This window comes from Salarias fasciatus, chromosome 20 (genome assembly GCF_902148845.1).
Source record: "Salarias fasciatus chromosome 20, fSalaFa1.1, whole genome shotgun sequence".
NCBI classification, from domain to species: domain Eukaryota; kingdom Metazoa; phylum Chordata; class Actinopteri; order Blenniiformes; family Blenniidae; genus Salarias; species Salarias fasciatus.
The window spans coordinates 32575213-32585301 of record NC_043764.1 but is presented as its reverse complement, the minus strand read 5'-3'; the positions used below and the strand labels follow the sequence as shown (position 1 = coordinate 32585301).

Genomic DNA, 10089 nt, shown 5'->3' with positions numbered 1-10089 from the left:
TCAGTGTCTGCTTCACCGTCTGCTTCAGTGTCTGCTTCAGTGTCTGCTACAGTGTCTGCTTCACTGTCTGCTTCAGTGTCTGCTTCACTGTCTGCTTCAGTGTCTGCTTCACCGTCTGCTTCACTGTCTGCTTCAGTGTCTGCTTCAGTGTCTGCTTCAGTGTCTGCTTCACTGTCTGCTTCAGTGTCTGCTTCACTGTCTGCTTCACCGTCTGCTTCACTGTCTGCTTCACCGTCTGCTTCAGTGTCTCCTCTGCTTCACTGTCTGCTTCACCGTCTGCTTCAGTGTCTGCTTCAGTGTCTGCTCTGCTTCACTGTCTGCTTCAGTGTCTGCTCTGCTTCACTGTCTGCTTCAGTGTCGGCTCTGCTTCACTGTCTGCTTCAGTGTCTCCTCTGCTTCACTGTCTGCTTCACCGTCTGCTTCACTGTCTGCTTCAGTGTCTGCTTCACTGTCTGCTTCAGTGTCTCCTCTGCTTCACTGTCTGCTTCACCGTCTGCTTCACTGTCTGCTTCACCGTCTGCTTCAGTGTCTCCTCTGCTTCACTGTCTGCTTCACCGTCTGCTTCACTGTCTGCTTCACCGTCTGCTTCAGTGTCTGCTTCAGTGTCTGCTCTGCTTCACTGTCTGCTTCAGTGTCTCCTCTGCTTCACTGTCTGCTTCACCGTCTGCTTCAGCGTCTGCTTCACTGTCTGCTTCAGTGTCTGCTTCACTGTCTGCTTCAGTGTCTGCTTCACTGTCTGCTTCAGTGTCTGCTTCACCGTCTGCTTCACTGTCTGCTTCATTGTCTGCTTCAGCGTCTGCTTCACCGTCTGCTTCAGTGTCTCCTCTGCTTCACCGTCTGCTTCACTGTCTGCTTCAGTGTCTGCTTCACTGTCTGCTTCAGTGTCTCCTCTGCTTCACTGTCTGCTTCACCGTCTGCTTCACTGTCTGCTTCAGTGTCTGCTTCACTGTGCTTCAGTGTCTCCTCTGCTTCACTGTCTGCTTCACCGTCTGCTTCACTGTCTGCTTCAGTGTCTCCTCTGCTTCACTGTCTGCTTCACCGTCTGCTTCACTGTCTGCTTCACCGTCTGCTTCAGTGTCTGCTTCAGTGTCTGCTCTGCTTCACTGTCTGCTTCAGTGTCTGCTTCACTGTCTGCTTCACCGTCTGCTAGTGTCTGCTTCAGTGTCTGCTTCACTGTCTGCTTCACCGTCTGCTAGTGTCTGCTTCAGTGTCTGCTTCACTGTCTGCTTCACCGTCTGCTAGTGTCTGCTTCAGTGTCTGCTTCACTGTCTGCTTCACCGTCTGCTAGTGTCTGCTTCAGTGTCTGCTTCACTGTCTGCTTCAGTGTCTGCTTCAGTGTCTGCTTCACTGTCTGCTTCAGCGTCTTCATGTGAATCCTAGCAGAATGCAGTATCTGAAGAGAACAGGCAGCTCTTCAGAAGTTGTTTTGAGGAGTTTCAGCTTTTGTCGGAGCAGAACAGGCCTGATGCAGTCGGTCCAGACTGAAGGGGTCAAAGGTCACTGCTCAGTCCTGATGTCCAGCTGTTATTGTTGGAGCTGCTTCTCACTGGTGTGTCCCCCCCGCCAGGACATCTCGGCGGTGGTGGAGGGCATGGACGGCATCAAGCTGTCCCCGGGCCTGGCTCTGGGCCTGGCGGACTTCGAGCTGATCCGGGTCATCGGGCGGGGCAGCTACGCCAAGGTGCTGCTGGTCCGCCTCAAGAAGGACGAGCAGGTGTACGCCATGAAGGTGGTGAAGAAGGAGCTGGTCCACGACGACGAGGTGAGTCCACGTCCCTCAAGACCACGTCGGGATCCACCCCTTTAAAAACCGCCAGACCCACCAGACCCACCAGACCCACCAGACCCACGATCACCTGGACCAGGCCCTCCAGGCAGGAACTCTGTAGTGATTCAGTGATGCTGTTTATTCTTGTTTTATTGATGTGATGATGTGGAACCGACAGGTGGATGTCCATCCCACTGAGCAGATGTTTTACTCTGCAGATGTTTACTCCTAAACATCAGAAGTATTCCTTCACAAAGTTCAGACAGATGTCTTTCTGGACTGACTCGGCAGAGACGTCCCCTGTCGTTCTGCTCAGTGTGGAGACGCCTGGTTCTCCGGTGCTGAGGGTGGATGGTTTCTCCCCTGCTCTCGGTGCTGAGGCTGACGGAGGCCACTAGGGGGAGCTGCAGCTCAGCTCTCAGCCGTTCGCTCATCCAGGAGGAGGCTGAAGCCTTCGGCTCAATAATTGATCAGGAAGCCGGCCGGCCGTGTAGTGACAGCATGTTCTGCATTTCCACACAGCGATGAGGAGCTGACCAGCGGGGAGCGGGCTCAGGGGCTCAACACGTGGTCCCCGGCCTCATGACTTTAGCATGAGCCGAGCGGAGCTTCCCTCCATTGTTCACATGAAACAGCAACTGTCATCAGTTCAGCCTGGAGCTGCAGGAGGCAGAGGCTCCGAGGCCCAGAGGCACGCTGGAAACACCGGGGGGGGGCAGCGCTACGTCCAGAAACACAGCCCCCACATCCAGACCACAACCTCCACATGATCTCAGCTCTCAGATGTTTAGACACATTTGTGAACCTGAGAAATCTAAGGAGTCTCACATGTTTCAGGTTTCAGCTCTCAGGTGTTTGGGTTCTCAGATTTTTGAGTTCTCGGAAGTTTGGGTTCTCAGATGGTTGGGTTCAGCTCCTGAGAAACAGTAAAGGAGAACTGTGGTGTCTCAGTCCTCATTAGTGATGTTCTCGTCATCAGCTGATGATCAGCTGTTCTCGGTTCTCTCCTGTTCTCGTTCTGCTGCTGGACTTCGGTCAGCAGGTTGCTTCATTTCTTGGGTTCTCCGTGTCTCCGTGTGCCGTCATGGCGGTGTGGTGAGGGGGGGTTTGGGTCTGGTTTGTCCACTGGGTCCTCAGAGCCCGTCCCTCATCCGTCCCCGGTCTGGTCTCTGCAGGACATCGACTGGGTGCAGACGGAGAAGCACGTCTTCGAGCAGGCGTCCACCAACCCCTTCCTGGTGGGCCTGCACTCCTGCTTCCAGACCGAGAGCCGGTGGGTCCAGCGGCGGCGTCCTCCGGGACGGGACCGGCGACACACGGCCACGCTCCCGTTTGATGCCTTGCTCATGGACTCCGCTCTGGTTCTCTGGTTCCAGGTTGTTTTTGGTGATTGAATATGTCAACGGCGGAGACTTGATGTTCCACATGCAGCGGCAACGGAAGCTCCCCGAGGAACACGCACGGTAAGACATCCGCCTGCTGCACCTGCTGCACCTGCTGCACCTGCTCCACCTGCTGCACCTGCTCCACCTGCTCCACCTGCTCCACCTGCTGCACCTGCTGCACCTGCTGCACCTGCTCCACCTGCTCCACCTGCTGCACCTGCTCCACCTGCTCCACCTGCTGCACCTGCTGCACCTGCTCCACCTGCTGCACCTGCTGCGCCTTCACTGCTCCGAGTCTCAGCTGCTGCCAGAGAAACAGTTCAGAGCAGGTTCGAGTTGACCCATGTGGGCGGAGCAGGTTCGAGCTGACCCATGTGGGCGGAGCAGGTTCGAGCTGACCCATGTGGGCGGAGCAGGCTGAAGTTGCTCCACTCCTGTGGAGTCTGGGTGGAGCCTGGATGTGACCACACGGTTCAGGTTTCGGGTGTAGCTGTGTGAGGCGGTGGTGCCGGAGTGGAACAGGAACCTCTTCACTCCCGAAGCTCCACCTCCACCCATGATGAGTACCCAGAATTCCTTGTGGCTGCGTGCTGGCGGGGCTGGTGATCGTGGGTGAGAGGCGGGGTAACCCAGCGCGGCGCCGGGCCGATGGCGGCAAGGCGGCCTGTTAATCAGTCAGAATGGTTCTGCATATTCATGAGCGGAGCACCGCCTTCCCACGGCCGGCGGGCCGCGACGCCGCGGGCGGCCGCTGCTAGGACGGCGCCGCCACAACGAGCCTGCGGGGGGGGAGTGGGAGTCCGGCGGTCCGGCCCGTCCAGGGTCCTCAGGCAGACAGAGAGGCTGAGCGGCGCTGATGGAGGCTCGTCTGCTGCCCACACTCACAACACACTCCGTGACTCACCCGGCACGCCGCCGCAGCCACACACCGCCGCCGCCACGCCACTGCTATAAATACAGCTCCCCTCTCCACCGTGACTCACGTCCTGCAGCGTTCCGTCCACCAGGGGAGCGCTGGGCTGTTGGGACCCGGTCTTCTCCGGTCGGACGCCTGTCTCTACACTGCAGTACTGCACTCTAAACGGCTCCGCGAGAACCTGAAAATACTGCTTCAGAGAAAAAGGGGAACAAGATGAGAACATGATTATGATGTAAAAATAGCTGAAACATGTTGGAACAATGGCTGAAGGGAAAAAAGGTTCTGACTGTTCTCAACAAGACGATCGTCAAGACCTCAACATGTCTGATGGTTCTAGATAGTTCCAGGATCCATTAATACCCCCGAACAGAGAGAACGCAGAGTGAGAGGAAAACCAGCTGAGACCAAGCCAGGGTCATCAGGGTCATCAGGCCCAAACACGAACAGGGGTCAAAGGTCACAGCCACATTACAGGAACACTCTGACTGGCTTGGTTTGGTCAGTTCTCCCCCCCCCGGTTCCTCTCCGGCAGCTTCACCCTCTGCTCTCTGTCCCTCGCAGGTTCTATGCAGCTGAAATCTGCATCGCTCTGAACTTCCTCCATGAAAAGGGCATCATCTACCGAGACCTGAAGCTGGACAACGTCCTGCTGGACCACGAGGGACACATCAAGATCACGGACTACGGCATGTGCAAGGTGAGACGGGGGACCCGGAACTCCACCAGGCCGGGTTCCTGTGAGATTATCCTGCCTCACAGTGCTTCCCCCCCCCCCCCAGGAGGGGATCAGACCGGGGGACACCACCAGTACGTTCTGCGGTACTCCTAACTACATCGCTCCTGAGATCCTGAGAGGAGAGGACTACGGTGAGATCTCCTCCTCGGGCTCTGGAACAGCCTCCTCAGAGCGCTGCCGGTAATTTGACCCCAGCCTCGCTGTGTGAGACAGCTTGTCCGCTCTGTCCCCAGGCTTCAGCGTGGACTGGTGGGCGCTGGGCGTGCTCATGTTCGAGATGATGGCCGGCCGGTCGCCGTTCGACATCATCACCGACAATCCCGACATGAACACCGAGGAGTACCTCTTCCAAGGTGAGCGCCGCCCGCCGCCCGCCGCTCGCCGCCGTCCGGACCTCCCCGTGCTCAGGGAGAACATGGAGTCCTCCCTGAGGGGACAGTGGTATCTCAGTAGGTTTCTTCACCGTTCATCATGGCGTCGTGATGGAACTGAAGGGGGCCGGGTTCTGGACCAGTAAAGCGAGAAACAGCTGGGTTCTGCTCCCTCAGGGGGTCTGCGGTCCGTGTCCACTGGTCTGGTTCTGGTTGGAGGAGACTGCAGTTCTCTGCTTCCTGAGCCATATGGTCCCGCCCCTCCCCCCTCGCAGCCCGCCGCCCACACACTCCTCTATAGCAGAGATTCCTCCATACTGCAGCGTGACGCATCATGTCTCAGCTGTGCCTGTCGGCGGCGCGGCGCTCGCCACGGCGAGCATCTGCCACGGCTCCGTCCTCCTGGCGCCGCTACCGGTGGAGCAGCGGGTTCCTGGAGGAGCACCTGCCAACGGAAACCGGTCCCGTCGCCGCGGGAACCGCTCGGCCATATGCCGCCGAGCGAGACGCCACGCCGGGCCGGCCCCGCTCCGGGTCACGTGACGCCAGCCTCAGACAGACGCCCAGAGACCGGCAAGCCCTGGATTCAGGAAGAGTCAGCCGCAGCGCCGCAAAGCAACAGAACCACAACGCAAAGAACCGCAAGACACCAGAACCACAAAGCAACAGAGCCACAAAGCAACAGAACCACAAAGCAACAGAACCGCAACGCAAAGAACCGCAAGACAGCAGAACCACAAAACAACAGAACCGCAAAACAGCAGCCTCCTCAGGACGAAGCCTCAGAGCAGCTCCATCCTGACTCCGCCCACAGCAGCAACAGTGGACTCAACCACACCTCACTGGACCGCCATGTCAGGAGACAGGAGACACCCAGTCCGACTGTCCTCACCCTGTGTGACTGTCCTCACTCAGTCCAACTGTCCCCACCCTGTGTGACTGTCCTCACCCTGTGTGACTGTCCTCACCCTGTGTGACTGTCCTCACCCTGTGTGACTGTCCTCACTCAGTCCAACTGTCCCCACCCTGTGTGACTGTCCCCACCCTGTGTGACTGTCCCCACCCTGTGTGACTGTCCTCACTCAGTCCAACTGTCCCCACCCTGTGTGACTGTCCCCACCCTGTGTGACTGTCCCCACCCTGTGTGACTGTTCTTTCTGGGATCTGCATGTTCTCCCTGAGCGTGTCTTCAAAGGCGTTGATGATTGGGAATATTCCAGGAGGGTGAAACTCCTCTCAGTTCTCATGCTGCTCTGGTACCAACAACACAATAACATAACGATACAGGAAACTCCATGTTCTTCTCCTTGAGCACAATGCATGATGGGTACGCCCCCTGGTGAAATGACCTCTAACTTCTCCTCTAAAGCTGGACGCCACACGGCGTGAGCGGCCGTGCCACCGGCTGCTTCCGTCCTCGGCTCTCGTGGATCAGTTCAGCCGTGGCGTGAGGTGGAAGGTAAACCGGGCCGTTACCTCGGACTGCTGGGGAGAGAATCCTCAGCGCGGAGCCGGAATCTCTGCTGCAGAGCGGCTTTTTTAGGGAAAACAGTTTTCCGTGGCGTTTTGTTCTCGTCAGTTTGACATTGTTCAGCTGTGGGAGTCTCAAGGCTATTAGTGGAGCATAAGAAGTGAGAGAAAGGAGAGAATAATGTCCTGTGTGTCTCCTCCCACACAGCGGACATGGTCACCCACCGGCAGGTTGGCTGTGAATCATCCTCCTCCTCCTCCTCCTCCTCGCTCACCATTGTTCTTTTCTGTCTCTCTCTTCTGTCCCTCTCTCCTTCTGCTCCAACAGTGATTCTTGAGCGGCCCATTCGCATCCCAAGGTCTCTGTCGGTGAAGGCCGCCAGCGTGCTCAAAGGCTTTCTGAACAAGGTGAGAGCGGCCCACTGCGCCAGAACCGCCCCCTGCAGGTCCCTGATGGGAGTGACCGGGGCCGCGGACCCGGCTCGGTTCTGCCCGGCTCGGTTCTGCCCGGCTCGGTACTGAAAACACAGGGAGTCCTACATTCAGTGTGATCATCTAACAGTTGAACAGAAGCTGGTTGTGAACGGGAGTCATGGTTTAGAATCCAGCGCTTCACTCTGAACAGTCGCCTTTTTAATGAACGACACTGCTGCAGCCTGCTGCAGCCTGCTGCAGCCTGCTGCAGCCTGCTGCAGCCTGCTGCAGCCTGCTGCAGCCTGCTGCAGCCTGCTGCAGCCTGCTGCCTCTGGAAGCACTCTGCCTTTACCTAAAGGATCAAACCTCCTGGATCCCAGCTGCATGTCAGCCGTCTGTAACACACCCTCCCCATGAAAACAACCTCCATCGTTTAGAGGTGGGTGTTCTGGAGGAGAGCAGGGTCCTCATCCAAGATGGTGGCCATGCTCGTCCACCACCGTCAGTCAGTCAGTACTCTGCTTCAACACATCCGTCCTCACGTCGGCATTCAGCTGACGTTTCAGTTTGGTGCTGGAAGATCTGGGAAGTCTGGGAGAGAGGTTAAAAGGTGTGTTTTTGAAAAAAGATCAGTGTGATTACTAAAGTAACTAAATCCTGTGAATGGACGGGGATGGCTCTCATCTTCCAGGGGCTTGTGTGTGTGTGTGTGTGTGTGTGTGAGTGTGTGTGTGCGTGCGTGCGTGCGTGCGTGCGTGCGTGCGTGCGTGCGTGTGTGGAGATCATCACCATAATTGCGGTGATGAATGCTCCAGAGGCTGTGAACTCGCAAACAGACGTGTTTTCCTGATGAAACTCGCCGGCCGGCCTCGCTGATCACGGTCCTCTGAGGGCAGCTGTCCGAGGACGAGGCTGAGGATGAGGATGAGATGAAGGTCTGCGGCCGCCGAGCCCCCGGCGGACGTCATTACTGTCGGAGTAACGGAGACGCAGCCCGACACGGCCCGCTGGTCTGCATGGAGACTTTAAACGGGGGAGAGGCGGCCATGAGAGGCGTGCCGGGTCTCTGGGACGGCATGCCGGGACTCCGGGACAGCGTGCTGGGACTCTGGGTCTCTGGGGCGGCGTGCCGGGTCTCTGGGACGGCGTACCGGGACTCCGGGTCTCTGGGACGGCGTGCCGGGACTCCGGGACGGCGTGCCGGGTCTCTGGGACGGCGTGCCGGGACTCCGGGTCTCTGGGACGGCGTGCCGGGACTCCGGGACGGCATGCCGGGTCTCTGGGACGGCGTGCCGGGACTCTGGGTCTCTGGGACGGCGTGCCGGGTCTCTGGGACGGCGTGCCGGGACTCCGGGTCTCTGGGACGGCGTGCCGGGACTCCGGGTCTCTGGGACGGCGTGCCGGGTCTCTGGGACGGCGTGCCGGGTCTCTGGGACGGCGTGCCGGGACTCCGGGTCTCTGGGACGGCGTGCCGCGACTCCGGGACGGCGTGCTGGGACTCTGGGTCTCTGGGACGGCGTGCCGCGACTCCGGGACGGCGTGCTGGGACTCTGGGTCTCTGGGACGGCGTATCGCTCACCGACTGCTCTGCTCTCTGCAGGATCCCAAGGAGCGGCTGGGGTGCCAGGTCCAAGCGGGTTACACAGACATCAAGTCACACACTTTCTTCCGCAGCATTGACTGGGATCAGGTAAGAGCAGATGCCGGCCCGGGTGGAGGTCTGGGTGGAGGCCTGGGTGGAGGCCTGGGTGGAGGCCCGGGTGGAGGTCTGGGTGGAGGCCTGGGTGGAGGTCTGGGTGGAGGCCTGGGTGGAGGCCTGGGTGGAGGTGCGGGTGGAGGTGCGGGTGGAGGCCTGGGTGGAGGCCTGGGTGGAGGCCCGGGTGGAGGTGCGGGTGGAGGCCTGGGTGGAGGTCTGGGTGGAGGCCTGGGTGGAGGTGCGGGTGGAGGTCTGGGTGGAGGTCTGGGTGGAGGCCCGGGTGGAGGTGCGGGTGGAGGCCTGGGTGGAGGCCTGGGTGGAGGCCTGGGTGGAGGCCCGGGTGGAGGTTTGGAGGGATCCGCTGCCTCCTGACAGCTGATCCGCTGCCTGGCAGCTCACCTCCACCTGTGGTGGAGCGAACAGAGTAAACACTCGACGCCCACAGGAGCGGCTGTCAGCAGACGTTCCGCCGTTCCTTCATCACACACACCTCATCCCGTCTCATCTGGGTGTGTGAACGGCTTAGAAATGATGCTCTGCTCATAGATGGTGTGTGTATACCCCCCCTCCCCCAAACACACACACACACACACACATACACACACACACACACACACACACACACACACACACACACACACCTCCACTCACAGCGACAAGGCAAATAAAAGTGAATTTTAAATCATAGCTTGATCTGTGTGTGTGTGTGTGTGTGTGTGTGTGTGTGTGTGTGTGTGTGTGTGTGTGTGTGTGTGTGTGTGTGTGTGTGTCACATAGAATATTAAAGAGCTTCACAGTGTTGCTGTTCTCTGCTTTCCCCTGAAGTCTGGATCTACTGCTTTCCCGTCTGAGTTAACGTTGCTTCATGCGTCCACCTCGCCCTGTTTCCACTGGGAACAGAAAGCTGCTGCAGCGGTTGGTGTCCATCTCCATGGCAACCGCTCCCCTCGCCTGGTCCTGGTCCCAGTCTGTCCTCCAAGTCCTGGTCCTGGTGGTTTTAGAGTTGCCAGTCACTGTCATGACAGCCCAGCTGGGTCTTCTGTCCATATGACCCTCCATGTTCACTGACAGCAGCCAGAGTAAAAGACGTGGTCAACGCTAGCCGCCATGCTAACGTCTTCACTGGATGCTGGGTTAAGGTGGATGCTGCTGGTGGTGGATGATGGATGCTGCTGGTGGTGCTGCTGGTGGATGATAGATGCTGCTGCTGGATGGTGGCTGCTGCTGCTGGATGGTGGGTGCTGCTGCTGGATGGTGGATGCTGCTGCTGGTGGGTGCTGCTGTTGGATGATGGGTGCTGCTGGTGGATGGTGGGTGCTGCTGCTGGATG

The 10089-nt window shown here is 58.6% G+C and overlaps 1 protein-coding gene across 1 annotated transcript in view; it reads left to right on the top strand.

Moving 5' to 3' along the window:
- The first annotated feature begins 1576 nt into the window (after positions 1-1576).
- Positions 1577-10089, top strand: part of LOC115408591 (protein kinase C zeta type) — a 15696-nt gene continuing 7183 nt past the window's right edge. Inside the window, exons 1-8 of the mRNA XM_030119433.1 lie at positions 1577-1762; positions 2944-3041; positions 3145-3231; positions 4634-4769; positions 4852-4939; positions 5042-5161; positions 6978-7057; positions 8664-8753. Of these exons, the coding sequence (XP_029975293.1) occupies positions 1592-1762; positions 2944-3041; positions 3145-3231; positions 4634-4769; positions 4852-4939; positions 5042-5161; positions 6978-7057; positions 8664-8753 (870 nt within the window). The 5' untranslated portion in view covers positions 1577-1591. The remainder of the gene's footprint in view (positions 1763-2943; positions 3042-3144; positions 3232-4633; positions 4770-4851; positions 4940-5041; positions 5162-6977; positions 7058-8663; positions 8754-10089) is intronic.